Genomic DNA, 18,693 nt, shown 5'->3' on the forward strand with positions numbered 1-18,693 from the left:
CATTTGCAGCTCTCTAGTTGTCTTATTGCTATCTAGATGAAATGAATTTGTTTCATCATACTAAAGGATGTCAACACTGAGGTGTGATCCAGTTAATCATAGAACACTGAGGACTTTCTGCCAGTAGAGCAGGATAGACTCTAAATGGAAAATTTTCAATTGAGTGTAGTTTTTATTCTAATGTGGTTATTTTCCTGATGCTGCTAGCAAACTTTAACAGGGCAGAACTGACCTTCTTGAATACTTGAGGCTTACGCTGACAGGCTGGGCTATGTCTACAATATACTTCATAACAAGGATTACACTCTACACAACAAACAGAAGGAAGTTCCTTATTTAGAGTAAGAAAAGGACAAGAGCAGGATACACTGAGCAGCTTAATCTGGTTAACTTTCTAATGCTGTATTTGCTTCTACATGTGTTAAGCTATTGCAGCTAAGTTTTCTCACCCATATATTTTGTTTTAAGGAGTGAATTATCAACCTGATGGAGCTGTTTCTGTTAGCAATGGTAGCCTTGCCTTTTATCCAGCGCAGACAAATGTTATTCCCAGACCCCCTCAGCCTTACCTTAACAGTCGTGGGTCTGTCAGAGGATCTGCTAGAGGTGGAAGGTCTCTGACCAATTCATATCGTTCCCCTGGTGGATACAAAGGTATGTCTTTGTTTACTGCTTCCTTAAAAATCTTCTGTTACATACTAGAACATTGTTTTAATGCATAGCATTTAATTTAGGTTCTATGTGAAACATTGCAGTATTTTAAGAACCATGTGCAGAAATTAGGGTCTTTAGAATGAATTTGCTTAAATTCTGAGGCTTTTTGTAGTCCCAGTACTTTGGCTGTCAGGTGAACTGGCAGAGAGCAGTATCATAGTTGAATTATGGAAGTGTTTAATAATTAGTAAATGACCATCTACTCTTCTAAATTTCTTCCCTCCCTTGCTTTTTTTTCTCCTGGCCTCTGTCACTTGCTAACATTTTGGGCAGGTATTTTCTTTTCAGCACTGCTGGCTTTTTATATTGCAAGCAGAAACTGGGATAAGGGAAGAGGTTCCAGTAATGAAGAACGCTTCTGAATTAATAAGAAGCAGAAGGATTTTAAGAGAAGGATTGTTTGGTCTATACAGTGCTGCCATTAGCTGGAGTGTCACGATTAGTTTCTGCTTACTTATCAAAATTTCTGGTAGCAGCAGCCTCTTAACTTTGAAGTGGAAGTATGCTTAGTCTGAAATACAAGTTGTTGCAGTTAATGGACTGAGACTTCTTCCTAACTTGTAGGAGCACATTTTAAAAAAAACAAAATAGTAGTCTGAACTTGCCAGCAGTAAAGGTTTATTTGGAAGTGCATAGTACTAAATTGCTTGCAGGTCCCCTTATTGTTTAAGGTCCTCTTTGTTGTTTAGTCTAATAGCTAAAGAGGCTAAATATAATTGTAGTATAATGTCATAGCTATGCATTTCTAACAGCAAAATGAGTGTGCTCTTGTTAAGAGTCATGATGCTCTGATTTCTGAAATGAGGAGTGGAGGTGTAACTGCATGACTTGATACACATGCTAATTGCTTAAAGGGAGTTCTAGTTGTTTTCTGGACTTGTAGTGCAAACTAAATGGTTAATGAATAATCACTCTTTGAGCAGGTTTTGATGCTTACAGAGGGTCACCTTCAATAACTAATGGCACCTATGGCCAGCTCCAGTTCCCTGCTAGAGATTATGCTGGAATGCCATATTCTCAGAGAGTAAGTATAGACTTTGTTTTCATTAGCCTTCTTGAGAACTACAAAGTATTGTAGCTTTTCACTGTCCTAACAGGTAAACAATTCCTTACAAGCTAGAAGTTGGTTTTGTTTTCTAGACAAACTCTTTTGGAATAATAGAAAGCAGTTGAAATAGGAAGAAAGCTCATATTTGGGGCTGGTGGATTGTAGTCAGAATTGGGTCTCTGAAATACAATCAGATGATGAGTAAGAAATGTCAGTAAGCCCATCTTGCTATAGTTTTCAAACTAGTACTCAGTACCTCTGTAACGTGTATGTGCTCTTGAATAGCTTGACATAAAATGAGGCTGAGCAAACTTCACATTTGCTTGTGGCTAGAGCAATTCATTAAAAACACATCTGGATTGTGATTAGGGGACAAGATGTCCTCATTCTTGAATGTATTCATGGGGTAGCAGGAAATCCTGGTAGGAGCCAGCCAGTGTGAACTTGACTCTTAGATGCTTTCATTTGAGTGAGGGCAGGTTTCTTAAGGGTTGATGCACTTGAAGGCACGCAGTAAATCATAACCAAGAATGACTGGTTTCGTGTTCTGTAGTGGTGGTAGAGCATAGCTGGATTGGGGGAGATTGGTTAGTTTAAGGATGTTCTGTTGTCAAACTCCAGGTGATGCAGGAAGAAAAAGGAAGCTTCACTATTCAGAAGTGTAAAGGATGAAACTTGTGAAGTTAAACATTTCCAGTAGGTTTAAGTTTATCAGTGTTTTTTGACTTGTTCAAGGTGAGTAGATGGACTTAAGCGGTAAATTTCTGCTCAGGATAGCTCTAGGTCTTGCAACATATCCAATGAAGCGTGTTTCAGATATCAAACTACATACTTTAGAGACGAGTGATCTTTAAGCTTTCTCTGGGGGTGGGAGGCAAGAAGGGATGTTCCCTGATTTGAGGAGGTGTGGTATGTTGTCACTGCTGTGACTTTTGTTTGTAGAGAGTTCTGCAGTTCTCAGTTTCCTGCTGTGCCATGCTTCCTGTTCATTACTTCAGAACTGAAGCTGCCAAACTGTAAAAATAAGGGGGGGGGGGAAAGTAGAAGGATGCAAATCTATCAATATCTAAACTGCTGGCTTGTTCTTCTACTGACTTTCAGAAGTGGGAAGAGGTGCTTAAGGTCTTAATTTGACATGCAGCATCATACTGCAGAAGTCTTTTCTTGATGTTATAAGACACCTAGGTTACTATTCTTGGGGTGGCAAGGAACAACTGCCTTCTAGAAGTCACAAGGCTGTCTTTTCAAGACACTTGATTAGTTTTGAAGGGGAAGTTCATTGAATGTGTCTCTGCATAAGGTCTTCATTATGTCTCAGGTGTCTCATTTTAAACAAGTTTTGCCATGCCTGTTTCTATCAGCCTTTGAGTGCTCTTATCTTTCTGCAGAAGTACTTCAACTTGAAGAGACATCTTCTGCTATATATACCATCTCAGTAAAATTTTAAACATACCTGACGAACCTGTGCTGATCCCTAGGTGGAAATTAATTGTTGCCTGCTGGGAGGGGACTTGAAGTCTAAAGATAATCTTAGGAGGAGTTTTACATCATATACAACATTCACTATCTGCATGAGACTCACTTCTCTAATAAACATGTCCAAGTCTATGCAAGCGTGTGCTCTTACTGAGCCAGTTTCCTGTGGAGTGTTAAAGCAAGCTTAATCCTTTGTGGTTCAAATTATGATGAAGGCAACTGAATTAAACACTTCAGGTTAAGCTGTGAACTTTCAGATCGTGTCTGCAGTGTTTTGTCTTATTAAAAAAAAATCCTGTTAAGAGGTGGGGAAGGGTGTGTATTCAGCTTTGAAATGAAATTTCTTCTATACTGACCTAGAATAGGCTTGAGATCTAAAGTGAAGTACAAAGCTTTTTAACTTCACATAAGTAAATACGTAAGTAAATTTTCTGTAAATAAGGCAGTTAATTGACAGTGATGGACTTCAGAATCAAAATGTATAGTTCAGAGTTTGAATTACTTGTATGTTGCACAGTTATTTCATAGCTTCGCTTGTTTTCAGATTTGCTCATCATTATCTTCTGTTTTCTTTAGGATGTTAATTACCAGCAGTGCTATAAACGAGGTGGAATAACTAGTGGTCCACGAGCAAATTCAAGAGGTAAGGCCAACATCCCATTCCCAGGGATGTATCTGCTTGCTGAAGTGGAATGTTAGAGTAAACAGTGAGTGTACTGTCACTGTTATCAGACATATCAACAGCTTGGTATAAATTAGCCAAGTTAAATGGAAGTGTAAGTGCTACTCTTAAGCAGTCAACAGTGCATAGCAACAGACTTAGGAAAATTGAGAATGGTAAAACTATGTCAGAGTTCTGATACAGTGATACCTTATTGAACTTTATTCATAAAATTGACTAAAATACATGCAGAATGGTACCACTGTTACATTTGGCATCTTCACTTAGTTGTATGGTCTCTCTTCTTTGAGCTGTCAAATCCCAGAAACTTTGTAAGAGTGCTTTTCTACAGAAAATAGTTGTTTTGTAAATACAGCTTTCAACTTTGTACTCCAGCATGTAACTGGTGAAGAAATTCATGCTTGGATATACAAAGCTTGTGTTGTATAGAATGCATTTTGAAAAGCTATGAGATGATTTAATCTTGTATATACAATTTTCCTCCTGGACTTAGTATTATAGGTAAAAAAGTGAGTAGGATCTTCACTGTAAATTTCTACTTAAAAGAAAAAGGGGAAATCTTGCATATAACAGCAGCTGTTTCAGAATAAAGTAGTTTGCCTCAACCTGAGGAGGGACTCAGAATTCTGATTCAGGGAAAAGTCAAAATGTGATAGTGATGAGTGAAGTTGACAGATTTACCTGTTAAAATTGCTGCTGATATCTCAGTTTTATCAGATGTGAAGGTATTCATTTCCTGCAGAAGCAACAATGGCTTAATTTGATGCAGCTGCTTTAAATTTGTTATATTAATGCTTTCATTCTAGACTGAAACTTGGTTCTGTTAACTTGGATATTTGAACAGATAAGCGTTATTTTGGGCAGTAAGATGCAGAAAGCTGAAAAGCAATCCTAGTTTTTCAAACTTGTAATATTTTAACATGACAAGTAGATATGGCTTGACAAGACAAGAATACATCTCCAGAACAACAGTACTGAGGTAACATTAGGTGCAGCTTTCAGTCCTTCAAGGTCTCTAAATAATTACATCTCTTTTAGTGATTCTGCAGAGTTCTTCCAGAGGTACAGTAATTTTTAGCTGTGCAAATGCTACAGCTAAAGCCACTGCCTCTCCTACTTATAAGTGTAAGAAGTCATTGTTCGTAGCTGAATTATGGTCCTTCTTGCTGAATGCAAGTGTAAGGAATGTGAAACAGCTTCAAAGTTCTGTTCTCGCTGGGGTCCTTTGAAATCTTACAGCTGAGACAAATGTGATACAAAACAGATTTTCTGCTTAAGAACATGCTTGCAGGTTTCAGGTACCCTTCTGTTATAGTACTTATTTATCATTGCTAATGATCTTTAACAGCAGGGTGGAGTGATTCTTCTCAGGTGAGCAGTCCAGAACGAGACAATGAAACCTTTAACAGCGGAGACTCTGGGCAGGGAGACTCTCGCAGCATCACACCTGTTGATATGCCAGTGACAAGCCAAGCTGCCACTATACTACCAGTGCACGTCTACCCCCTCCCGCAGCAGATGAGAGTTGCCTTCTCTGCAGCTAGAACATCAAACCTGGCTCCTGGAACTCTAGACCAGCCAATTGTGTTTGATCTATTGCTGAACAACCTTGGAGAAACATTTGACATCCAGCTTGGTAGATTCAATTGTCCAGTGAATGGTACTTATGTCTTTATCTTCCACATGCTGAAGCTGGCTGTAAATGTTCCCCTGTATGTGAACCTCATGAAGAATGAAGAGGTCCTAGTGTCAGCATATGCAAATGATGGGGCTCCTGATCATGAAACAGCCAGTAACCATGCAGTCCTGCAGCTGTTCCAGGGAGATCAGATCTGGTTGCGTCTGCATCGGGGAGCCATTTATGGAAGTAGCTGGAAATACTCTACTTTTTCGGGATACCTCCTTTATCAGGACTAAAATACAGTGCAATGTTTACAAAAAAGCTGCTCCAAACACCTTGGTGGAGGGGGGGGATTGGGACTAGCTTTGCACTTACTACTGACTTTATAGAAGATGTGGTTCCATTATTGGGGGAAATGATGGTCCTGTTGTGCAAGGTGAAATCATGGAGTTGGGGTACTGAATCAGCACTAATTTGGCACTTTATCAGTTGTGATGTAGCCTTGCTAGTAAAGCTGTGAATGTATATTGTTTGCACTTACCCTAAACTGTATTAATGTCCAGCTTACTACACTATTGATTGCCTCAAGTATGGGCTATTCACAATGCCTTGTTGTGCCTCAATAAAACAAGTTAATATGCATTTTAGTATTAATCTTGCTAGTGGTCTTTATTTTTAAAATATCAGGCTAGCTTTTCCTTGTGTGGGCTGTACATGCATGTTCATACTCTGTATAGAACTTGTCTTCAGGTTTCAGTAATTCAGAGGGTAAACTAGTTTAAATGGGATTACTCAGTTATTTGGTTCTTCATTGCTTCCTCAATTGAAGTGAATTTAAGATTTAGTTGCATAGCTACTTCTGATTTCTTGACCTTTCTGTTAAAATTGAAATGAAACTTTACGTGGTTTACTTTGAATACTTCAAATGCATGTTCTATCAGCATGCAGTTTTGTTACACAACTGTTTTGCTACTGAAGTAGCAGCTAGCTGAAATTCTTAAACCTCAAAACAGTCACTGAAGGACTTGCTCACACTTATGCTGCATTCATTCAGATGTAATATATCCTAAGCTGATAAGTGACTCTTATGGAGTCCAAACCTGTACAGCTTCCCTCTCACATGAGTTTAACTTGCATTACAAGCTGCTTTTCTTCCTTTCAGAACACTGCTGAGGATGCTGTTGTTTGCAGTTGAAGCCTGCTCTTTGCATCCTAAATCAAATCTGTATGCAAGTACTAGGAGGTATTTATTAAACATTTCTTACAGCTAAACGAGGTGTATGAATAGTCTTCAGCAATCTTGTGGCCTGGAAACTGGAAAGCAATGGAAGTTCTTATCCAAGCTTCGTGTCAAATACTAGAAAGCATTTTTCATGTTTAAAATGAAAGTCTGAACTTGTAAGAGCTAAAAATCCACAGTTTTCTTTCTACTTTTAGGAGCCTCTGTACTCCCAGCAGTAGGTGTACTTTACTTAAGTATTCCAGTGAGAGTGCTAGTGGAAGATCCTGGTACATCTAAGGATGAACCCAAAGTGCTCTAAAAGCAGTTCAGCTAATCGCTTCATTTACAAGTAAAAACTGATAGTGGAGTACAAGTCAGGCCTGGTATAACACTGCTGTTTCTTAATAACTGGTTCCAAAATACCTTTTCCTTCTGCTGCCCCATGGATTCCAAAACAAGTCATCTGGCACGACTCCACAAAGTTACTGTCATGAAAACCTTGATTTTACTCTAAGTCTAGATTTTTTTTTTTCATACGTTTACTTAGATGGTAATAATAGTCTTGATTTCACTTTTGTGGTAAGTTCTAAGAAGTTTGGGGTAAAGCTTCAGGAACCTGGGTATGACAAATGTCAAGCCATACCTATTGAGTAGTAGATGTATTTTTGTATTTTTAAGTGTACATGCTCTGACTTCATTGAATGTGATCAGTGAAAGATCAGAGGCAGGAGTATATAAGATATATAGTTTCTTTAACACCTGACTTTGTCAATTCTCCTTCCTATAATTATGAGAATTTAGCTGGTAAACTGAAGTACTGAAATTTCTGTTTGCAGTAGTAAGCACCTGCAGCTGGAGTCAGACTTAACTGCTTTTGTAATAAATATTGCAGCTCTGAATTTTTAGACATCTTGAGCACTGTTGAGTCCCTTGTTTTTCAGCTATCTTACTAGGGGACTAGGAAATCAACTCTACTGCACACATAGAAGGGTATCCCTTGCATTGCAGTTCCCTTAGGACCAAGTCTTTACTTGGTGTGTAGCTTGTCATACTTGACTTCACTGTATGTACTTGTTCTATGGGTTTTTCACTTTTTTTTTTTAAACATGATCCTAATGCTTAAAAGCTTTGCCTTTGGCAACCTCAGACATAGTCACTGTGACTATATAAAGTATATGCTGTTTTCTAATACTCCAGTTGAATTTGTTTGGACAACTGGTTGACTAAGGCAATCGCTTGTTTGACTCTAGCATTACTTACCAGCAGACTGAGCAAATCTTTTAACTGTCTCTTGCATATATTTAAAATCTGAAGTAAACATCTCAGCTTCAAAGCTGACTATTTGTATATATAAAAGTTCTAAGTTTGTAACTAAAAGTGTACATAGTCATAGCAAGAAGTGCTAAGATGGGGAAAAAACAATCTATTGATTATACCGTGGCTTGATAGTGAATATGACCATAAGACACAATGAATGGCTACACAACATCTTATAGTTTTGTAAGCTTTATCAGCTTGAACTGCAATAACGTCTACAGTACTAATTGCTTTAAATGTCTATTTCTTCTTCTGTTAAAGGAACTTTGTCCAAGTTCTCTTCCCATATGATAATTTGAAAATAAGGTACATTTTACCTTATAGTTTCTCATAGGAGACTTCTGTCTCTAACTCTGTTTTTCATTGTTCCTGGTTAGAACAGTGAATGCAACTCTACAATTGATTGGTATTGTCATAGAGCTCAGTTTAGACAAGATGTCACTTTCAGGGCTAGTAATGAACTTAAGTGCTAGAAGACTATAGTTAAAAACAACAACAAACCCACACTAAAGCTGCAAAGGACCAAACAAATCAATACTGTTTTTCAGGCCACTGAGAAAAAACTGTTATTCCAGTCTTTGAAGATCTAGTAAGTAACACATCTTCATCTAGTTCCACGTGATACAGCAGCATTAAGAGATGCATACCTCAATCTTCATTTTTCTTTTTCTAGACTGCTTGTTTTGAAAAGTTCTAGTACTTCAGAAGACTTCATTACATTATTTACAAACGGACATGGTTTTATTTTACCTGAGTGTGTCTCTGTTGAAGATATTCACCTTACTCTGAGAAGGCAGAAATGACAACTGATACAAAGAGCATGACAATGCTCATAGATACAGCAAATTCTCAACTGCAAAACAAAGTATTTCAGTGTAATCACCACCATTAGCTGAGCTGCTGCCTAAATCAGCTCTAATTTTGTGGTATGATGCTGTGCATGGCCATTTGGAACATGGTTTGTCTTCCATATTGCTGTTTCCTCTGGTAGAACACACCACTCCCTGTGCTCACATCCACTGCTGGGTCTCCAGAAACATTGAGTGGGTGCTGTTTTTTCTTCCCCATGAAGAAATTCAGTGAACATTCCTTTGCTTCATACGCCCTTCCATGTCGTGCACCATTTTGTCAGTCTGCCATCTGTCACACAGCAACAAAATGTCATGGAACAGTGGTGGGAAGGTTCAGCCTCTGCTGCCATACCACCAATGGCTGGCTCTGAGGCTGCAGGCCAAGAGTAAAATAGGAGGCATAGCTTTCACTGGCTGTGATACGGGCTTTGTGTAAAAGCTGTATAAGCCCAGATTTTCTTTCTCCATAGTCACTCAGAGAGTTGCTTGCGTAACTGCACGAAGTAACACACTTTAAATATGTGAGGATGATGATAAGGTCTCATTAAAGCATACAAATGGAGATGGTGGTTCTGCTAACTTTCTATTCCTGTCTTTCCTACGCAAATCTGATACCACCTAAATTCCACCTGCTTATCTTTTGCAGTTTCCTAAACTATACTATTTGAGACAGATGAGGCATGGACATTAGATTTTAGTCTGGACCAAGTGAATTTCCACGGTTCCTTGTGGTAGCTCAGCAAAATGCTGGAACTGTTAGGTAAAGGAGGGCCACGTGAAGCTCCCCAGGCAGCAGCCCGAGCTGAGGGGACGCGGTGGCGGGCCGGCGCTGCTGACCGTACCGCAACATGGCCGCCTCCACGGCCGGCTGCCGTCCGTACAGCATGGCGGCCTCCGCGCCGAGCCAGAAGGAGGCGCCGCGGCCGTAAAGCGGCGCCCGCTTCCCGATACCCAGCTGTCGCAAACCGGTGAATGGCTCTGGAGAGGGACCGGGGGGTGGGGGACACGAGCTCGCGGTCGCGGCGCGGGGGGGCGGCGGCGGCGGCTCCGCTCGCTCCTCCTGCCCCCGGCGGAGCGCGGCCTGCCGGCCGGGGGGCCGCATCGTGCCGAGATGGACCCCAACAGGATCATCCAGGCGCTGAAGGGCACCATCGACCCCAAGCTGCGCATCGCAGCCGAGAACGAGCTCAATCAGGTGAGGGGGGCGGACGCGGCCGGCGGGCGGCCGGCGGTAGGCCCGCCCCGCCCGGCCGCACCGCACGGGGTCGCCCGGCCCGGCCGGCAGGGGCGGGGGGTCGGGGCGCCCCCTCCTCCGCACTCCGGCCCTCCCCTGCGCCGCGCGGGCGGGGGGCGGCGGGGCGCGGGAGGGGGCGGCGCGGGGCGGCGGTTGGGGCCGCGGCTGCCGGACTGCGAGTGGGGGCCCTGCCGGCGTCCCGCCCGCGTCCCTCGCCCTGACGGACCCACTTAGCCCCGCTCAGCGGCGCTAAATTAAACTTTGGTTAGTTATGGCAACGTCCCGCGTTCGGTGCGACGGCGCCGTGCGTGGCGTTGGAGGGCTGGCCGCGGCTTCGCTCGGGCGTCAACGGTGCTGCGAGCCGAGTGCTGCGGTACAGCGCCCGAGCCGGCCTATTAAAGAGCCCTGGGTCGCGGCCGTGCGGTAGATGCCAGCCGTGAGGGCGGGTTGTCAGGTTGCTGCTGTATCCTCGGGGCTGCCCTTCCGGCTCGGTTCGCTATTTGGGCAGCGGAAAGCTCCTTTCGAGTCGAGTACAGCTAATCTCTGCCGGCGAGGGCTCATAGCAGATGGATGGATTAAGTGCAGGGCACTGAGAACGCTTCAGGAGAGATGGATAACGTGCAAAACTTTTCTCCTGCTCGTTTGGCATGGTTACTTCAACAACACCTGCACTGCCACTGCTGTCACCACCGAGTGCTGCAGAGCTCAGGGAAAGTTAAAATGAGTTCTGAGATTGTGGCCTTTAACTGTTTTCATTTCAAATTCTGACAAAACTCCTAGATTCCAGTTTCAAGATTGTAAGTGCATTTATCAAGAACAGGTTGAAGTACAGAGTTTTATTTGAAACAGAATCACAGAATATTGGAAGGACCCACAAGGACAACTGAGCCCAACCTCTGGTTCCACACAGCACCACTCAAACCCAAACCCTCTGCCTGAGGGTGGTGTCCAAATACCCCTTGACCTCCGGCACTCGGGCCGTGCCCACTGCCCTGTGCAGCCCGTTCCATGCCCACCGCCCTGTGGTGCAGACCCTGTCCCTAACCCCCAGCTGCCCTCCCCTGACACAGCTCCATGCCGTTCCTTCGAGCCCTGTCGCTGTCACACAGAGCAGAGCTCAGCGCTGCCCTCTGCTCCCTGTGAGGAGCTGCAGCCGCCATCCGGCCTCCCTCAGCTCCTCTGCTCTGTGCTGAGCAAACCCAGGGCCCAGAGCCGCTCCTCACACACCTTGCCCTTCAGACTCTTGCCCACCTTCATAGCCTCCCTGTGGACACTCTCTCATAATTTTACATCCTTTCTATGCTGCCGTGCCCCAGATCACACCCAGTGCTCGAGGTAAGGTGCGTAGTGCAGAGCAGAGCAGGATAGTGGCAATGCCGTGCTGACAGATTTCTCTCTTCTGTTGTACAGAAGTAACCTTGAAGTGAAGATGTGCCTATTGCTGTGCAGGCTTCCCATCATTAAACAAAGCATGATGTATGTGAGTGATACAACACACTGATGCAGCACTGGGTCTGTTACAAATCTTTGAAACAAAAGCGTTCTTGAAGAATTCGTTAACACGGGCCTTTGACATCTTGAAGCCTTTCAGTGCTTTTGAAGCAAGACTTCAAAGCTGCATGTCAGACTTTCATGCATGTAATGTCAGCGTTGACATGGTGCTGTGAGCTGCATGAGCTGGCATCCAGATGCTGCTCCAGCTTTTATCTTGTTCTAGCAAAGAAACCAGTCGAGCAGCAGAACCAAAAAATGCTCCATCATGTAACGACTGGAGTAGTAATACAGTGCTTATTCTAAGAGAACGAGGGTCACCTTCACTTCTGTGCAATAGCTGCAGTGCTGCTGTTCCTGATAAGCACTAGAGGATATTGGGGTGACACATCCCCTGTGCTGTCCTGTCTGTAGCATGCAGTGCTTTCAAGCTTGAATCTAGGCAGTGACTGGTGCTTCGTACAGAGCTGGAACCACACCAGCAATATTTTTCCTCTTTGTATGCACTTGGTGCTTGTACAGACACAGAGTCCTTTAGCAACAACCTCACAGTGGCCCTACTCCATCATCTGCTTGCCGTGTACAATATGTGGGATGGAGTTAAAGTTGATGAAAACTTGTGAATCTGTAAGGAGTCTCAAAATGTCTGAAAATGTTTCTTTCTGTTCTTTAAGTTCTTGCATCTGAGTAAAGAAGGAAAAAAATCAGTGCTGTTGCTTTCTGCCTTCTGGATCATCTAATTGCTTTCAGAAATGGAATCAATACTCCATTTAAAGTTACTATCTCTTTTTCTTGCCCTTATTTTCTTTATTGGAAGACTGTTTGTCAACTCTTTTCCTCCAGTAGCTAGAGACAAATGTCAGTTTCCATCCTAAACTAATTTATGGTCCATTTAGATCGATCCATACCAATCTTACTTCTTAACTAGAATAGGCTTCTTCATACCCACTTTGATGTATTGTTAGAGGCTGACCTCCACCAGCTTGTTTTTCTGGCCTCAAGCTGTATTTCCTTTGCATTATCATAAAACTGAATTTTTGAAATTTAATAGCAAGAGAGGATGGCTCTTCTCCACATTTATCTTTGAAGCAATCTTTCTTGCGCAATCTGGTCATCTGTGTTTGCAGCATGTCAGAACATCTCATGTGCAACGCCACTGATACCTTGTTTTATATCTCCTAAAGCTACAATTATCTTCTTCATGTTCAGCACTTACATTATCTCATGGCATGTAATAAAACAGGGTCCTGTTATCCTGTTCCTCACTAATGAGCCACAAGCTTTTAGGAGAAATTCCTGCTTTAATGTACTTCCATGTACTTTGTCCTATTACTCCATTCCATTTTGTTGCAGCAGTTCCAAAGATAATTCAGTTATTTGTAGGCTATTTCTGATCGTTCTCCTCTGCTACCTCTGAGTCATGAACAAACTTCATTTCCCTCAGTGACCTGTACACAAACATAAGTGTGGCAGTTGTCTAAAATGTGGTTCTTGATAAACTGGAGCAGGGATTGCCAGTCAGGTCAGTAATTGTAACTGCTGTCATTTCCCCGTTAGCCTGTTTTTTCTCTTAAGTGTACACATTTCTCCATCTCCTTTTCTTTCATTTTTCCATGTTTTTCTTCAGTTCTGTCACACTGTGATTGGCCTGCGCTTCGGAATCATGTTTGTCAATCATGCTGTTTTCTTAGAACAATTGATTTCCATACCACAGAAAGATGCTCAGTTTCCACACACCCTCTTGTTCATAATGCCCTTCTTTGATATCTGTGGTATTTATTATCCTTTCTGGGTCTGTCTCATGGACCTAAGGGATTTTTGGTGGTTTCTGTTTTTTGATAGTTAAATGCTGCTTTTGTGTACCAGTTCTTGGAATGCTGCGGAATATTATTGTCTGGATATGTGAGCATGCACAGTCACCTCCAACTCACTCCCATTTGGATAGGATTACCAATACAGCTCTTAAACTTTCATCTTCACTGGCTCAACCTGCTGCAATACAATTCTTTGGCCTGTGACAAAGGGACAGCACGAATGACATTGCAGGAATACAAGTGTTTGTTTACATATTGAGAAGTTGCAGAATTTGGCTTTGTCAGGAACTGAGAAGCAATGCTGGGAAAAGAGAAAGAAATGTGAGAATATCAGTTGGCCGCCATAGCATGCGGAGATGAACACAGCATAGAACACAGCATAGAGCACCTCGATCGAGGGAGGAATCTTGGATATTTGTAGTGAAGATTGATTTGATGAGGAAGTTGGCTTGCATGAAGTTCTGGGGGAAGCAGGGTCTGTTTGACACTGGATGAATTTGGTAGCAGAGGAAAGCAGGTGGGGTAGGGGTTCTTATACGTGTGCATTTTTATCTCTCAAAATGATGCCTGTGCTTGTAGTCAAGGAAAGAAGGAAGTATCTTAAGTTCTAGTTTGTTTTAACAACCTGTGCATGACTGCCAGTATAAAAATGAGAGAAAATACTATTAGCAATGGTAAAAGTATGCCCAGTGTGATGAATACTGATGGGGTTTCAAAGTAAGTGCATTTGGAGTGCATCACAAACAAAACTAGAACTTAGTAAACCAGATAGCTGAGCTTTCAAATCAAATGGTGGAAGCCTTTGCAAGCAGTTTATTGCATGGATATTCAAAGATGAACATGTCTTCTACCTGTTCATCTTTGCAAATGAAGATGTAGTAGCTTGATTTTACAGTTGGAAGGACAAAAAGCCTTTTTGAAGTGCCCTACTTGTGTGCAGAGGGCAGAGAAAGGCGTGCTGTTCACCACTGTGCATCTTGCTGTTGTGGCCTACCTGAGGTATTCTGTGCTCACCCAGCAGAAGAGGAAACAGCCTCATCTCTTCCCTGTACTGAGCTCACACCTGACAGCTCTGCCTCTGCTCACAGAACACCTGCCGATTCACCTGCTGTCTTCGTTTGCCTCCTGTATGATTTCTAGTGCCTGGGAGGGAGTGGATCTGTCCCAAGATCTCAGTGAGCACGACAACAAAACAGTGAGAATGTGCTGGTGTAGGAGAAATACTGCTGTGCGCAGCTTTTTGGAAGTCCTCTGTTCCAAATGTTGCAAGCAGCGCGTGGTTTTCCTGACTGAGTTTGCTGCAGCACCAGTGAGCAGTGTTAGAGTTGACAGGTGTAAGAGGAGCTGGGCTATTTTACCTCAGAGAGGGCCAGCTCTGGGCCCCGCTGGGTGGTGGCTGCCAGCCAACACAATGCTGGCCTTGGGGCTCCAGTGCACTTGTTCTGAAAGGTTTGGGAACTTAGGGTGCTTCAGCCAGGTGGCCCTGAAAGGTGGTGTTTCAGTGCCTTCATAGATATGTGGGGCTCCTGGCCTGCGTGGTACTGCTTTTTCTTTACCTCGAGTGTTGCTTATGGATAATTAAAGTGTACAGGGGTGGGAGAGTATGCTTTCGGTTTGCCATTGCTGCTTTTATCTGAGATCTTGGGCTGCTCCACAAACATCAAATGAGTCTCTGAACTCAGAGTGGGTTAGAACTGTGCCGTCATTACCATGAGAGAAATGAGGATGAGAAAGTTAGGAGATGTAGCAAAATTGTTGAAAGACAGAGTTATGCTGCTGCTGTTACTCTTAAGTATCATGAAAGCTATGTAATTTTACCTCATTATGGAAATGTTCGATCAAGGAATCGGGGACATGAACTGCAGAACACATCCCTTTGTGTCACAGCTTTTGAATGAGGCTAAGTCTGTGGGAGGAGGTAGCATACCTGTACTTAAAGCCCAGCTCTGGAAGTAACCACAGGACTGTCAGACATACTCTGGTTGGCAAGAAACGCGATACAAGGTGAAATAAAGAGAGCTTCTGTCATCTAGCCCCCAAGAAGTGTCACTCTGAACATCAAACACATAGATCCAAGTGATGAAAGATCTGACCTACTGCTAACTACTGATGTTTCCAAGGCTTAGCAGTAGCTGCACCATACTGAGTCAACAGTTCTTCACATCGAAGGACCCCTGGTGAATGGCAGCAGTATAATGCTATCAGGTTTTCACATCTTTTAAACCTAGCATGCTTTGCTCAGAAGTTCAGTGAGCATTGTTTTCTCTTTGAAATTCTTCAGCTGCATGGCTGATGTAGCGTTTGCTAAGTTCCCAGGAAAGCTGTGGGGTTTGAAATATTATCTGTCTACACTTGGTTTTAATTAAAAATGATCATTCTTTTTTTTTTTTTTTTTTTAAACCCAATTTTTATTTTTCTCTTATGGTGCACTATACATCTAGTCCATTAAAATATTGCTGAAAAATACGTGGCTTGTTTGACTTATGAGACTAAGTTAAATAATTCAAGGACAGATCTGTGCTGAGTCTCATTATACATTCTCAGAATTATTTAAATATTCATTATCACAAATCTCAGTTAGAGAGCCAAGTCACATTACTTATTCCTCTGCTGTGTTGCTATACGCTCAGCTTTTAGAAGTAATTATTTAGAATGCTGCTGATTTGGGTAAATCCATGTGCTAAAACCTTTCACACTTCATCAGGAAAGTCAAAGAACTCCACAAAATCCCCTGCCTCTATTTCTTATTCAGCTTCTGGTAATAGTCTTCTTTAAATAATGATTTGCTAACTGTGTTTTGTGTATATTACAGTCCTATAAAATCATCAATTTTGCTCCAAGTCTACTGCAAATCATAGTATCAGATCAAGTTGAGTTTCCAGTGCGTCAAGCAGGTAAGATGAAATCCTTGTTTCATTTTCCTTCAGTAAAAATTTGGTCTGTTAGTAATTTCAGCAGAATATTGAGGTGCTGGAATGTAAGCAAGTTCATATTTGCCCTGAACATGGAATTGGAAAAGATAGAAACTTTTCTATCTGTGCTGCTTTTTTTCTTACATCCCTGTGTTTATAGTGATCCTTATTGGATTACTGCAAAAATGATATAAAAACAGAATGATTTTTGCTTCTACTGAAGATATTCAAGCAAAAAAAAAAAAAAAAAAGTGGAACTCATTTGAGTAATTTTCCTCTATTAAAGTCCTTTTTCCTGAAAAAGTGAAGTTTACTGAAAGATGAAAACATAGTTTGTAGATCAAGGGTAGCCTCATAGGCTTATTCAATATCTATGGTGTTTGCTCACAAAAATGAAGGAAGGTCACATTATGGTAAGTTACACGTCTGTAGGCTGAGCACGTCTAGAAAGATTGCCTCAGTGTGTGTGTGTGTTATCATTTACAGCAATGCAGCTGACTGCAGGGTGTACATTTGTGTAAGATCAGATTCTAAATCCTCACAATCTACCTTGACTAGCGTTACACAGTATTTTTTATACATTAACAAAATATTCTTTTTCAAGAAATTGATGAGTCCTGTTTCATTCACAGCTCTCTTTCTATCCTATGGAACAGCATTTCCCATTGAACCACTGTTGGTTGTATTTTTTTTTCCTGTACAGATCCTATTAATCTCCTGAGTGCGTTGAGGCATGCTGACATACGCTGTTTGTCATGCTGGCTTGTATATTTTCAAAGACAATCCAACTTTGAGTGGCATTTTTAAGCCATCCTGTGGTAAAGTTTGTTGGTTAATCTGGACTCCATAAGATCATTTTCATAAATTAATCCTTCATTTGGGAAAAAATACCATTTTTTAAAACTTTGTTGTTTTTTTTTTGTTTGTTTGTTTGTTTGTTATTTAGAGAATGGAGGTATAAAATAGAAAAACACATTTAAATTAAATCTGTATATCACCAGGTTTCTGTAAGTTTTTGTAAACAGCCAAGAATCTGTGTGACATTAAGACCTATGGACAAAGGGAATTAAAGTCTTTGTCTGATCTTTCTGGACCTGTTTTTTTTTTTGTTTTTTTTTTTTGTCTGAATATTCTGGCATTTAATAGTCGACGAACAGTTTGTTCCCTTCTTCCCATGCAATATTTTACAAACTGCGTGTTTTCATACTTGGTAATTTGTCATGACAAAAAAAATTGGGCACAAGAATGTCTTTTTCGTACGTTAAAACCCCAGTCAATAATCAGCCTTAAGTTGTAAAGGGATAAGAGTTTATTAAGAATGTTACTTTAATGTCTTACAGCTTATTTCCTATGTTCTCTAAAGAATGCCTACAGGCATTTCAATACTGAGGCATAAATGCTGCTTATTTTCAATAGAAGATTAACTTTATTTTGCATGGTTTTTCACATGAGACAGGCAGAACAATTCTGAGGGATTATGGGAAATCCTAGCAGTGAGATAAAGCTTAGGGAATTCACAACAAACATTTCTATCTGAATAGAAGGTAGGCCATGTGCCAGTTTCATACTGGGCATTTCCCCAAGCAGAGTGTCCTCTCTGTGTGTACAATGATTTGTTTACATGAGCTTTCCAAAGCTTCACTTACTGAGCTTGATGAGTTATTTTAGATGAGAGTAAAAATGTTCTCAACTGTTCTTAGTTCTTACAATTGTTACAAACCCATGCAGAGGTTTTCAGTTGTCTCTTCTGTTCTTTGTTCTGCTTTTCAACTGTACTACACATTGAGCACAGTAATGTAGAGATGCTTTAGAATTAAATCTAAACTATTATTTCCACATCTCTTATACGTAGCTGCCATCTACCTGAAGAACATGGTGACGCAGTACTGGCCAGATCGTGAACCACCTCCTGGAGAAGCAGTATTTCCTTTCAACATTCATGAAAACGATCGGCAGCAGATTCGTGATAACATTGTAGAAGGAATAATTCGCTCTCCTGACTTAGTGAGGTATTCTTATGTTTTGTAGGGGGTGTTTTTATTGCTCAGGTTTTCAGACCTACCAGTCTAGATGTGAAAATCTCAATCTCTTGGGAAATGAAGTCAGTGCTTCTTTTGAAAATATAGTAATAATAATCAATTTGAGTGTATTCACGTGCATTTGTTTTTTTCAGAAATGTGTTAACTTGGCTAAGTGCACTGTGATTTATTCCCTTATGGTGTAGTTGGAAGTGTCTTGTAATGGCAGCCAGTCTGTACAGCTGATTCCGGGCAGACAATAATACAGAATTACCCATTCAAAAATTACAGCT

At 41.5% G+C, this 18,693-nt stretch overlaps 2 protein-coding genes across 11 annotated transcripts in view; both read left to right on the forward strand.

Annotated features, from left to right (window-relative positions):
- Positions 1–6,195, forward strand: part of CAPRIN2 (caprin family member 2) — a 31,948-nt gene extending 25,753 nt beyond the window's left edge. For all 10 annotated transcript variants that reach the window (XM_085229482.1, XM_085229495.1, XM_085229539.1 and 7 more), the window contains 4 exons: positions 469–654; positions 1,638–1,738; positions 3,815–3,881; positions 5,269–6,195. In XM_085229482.1, coding sequence (XP_085085608.1) covers positions 469–654; positions 1,638–1,738; positions 3,815–3,881; positions 5,269–5,837 — 923 coding nt within the window. In that variant the 3' untranslated portion in view covers positions 5,838–6,195. The remainder of the gene's footprint in view (positions 1–468; positions 655–1,637; positions 1,739–3,814; positions 3,882–5,268) is intronic.
- A 3,684-nt stretch (positions 6,196–9,879) lies between these two features.
- Positions 9,880–18,693, forward strand: part of IPO8 (importin 8) — a 46,117-nt gene continuing 37,303 nt past the window's right edge. The window contains exons 1-3 of the mRNA XM_085229546.1: positions 9,880–10,126; positions 16,283–16,364; positions 18,235–18,391. Of these exons, the coding sequence (XP_085085672.1) occupies positions 10,043–10,126; positions 16,283–16,364; positions 18,235–18,391 (323 nt within the window). The 5' untranslated portion in view covers positions 9,880–10,042. The remainder of the gene's footprint in view (positions 10,127–16,282; positions 16,365–18,234; positions 18,392–18,693) is intronic.

This window comes from Meleagris gallopavo, chromosome 1 (assembly GCF_905368555.1).
Source record: "Meleagris gallopavo chromosome 1, MGAL_WU_HG_1.1, whole genome shotgun sequence".
NCBI lineage: Eukaryota > Metazoa > Chordata > Aves > Galliformes > Phasianidae > Meleagris > Meleagris gallopavo.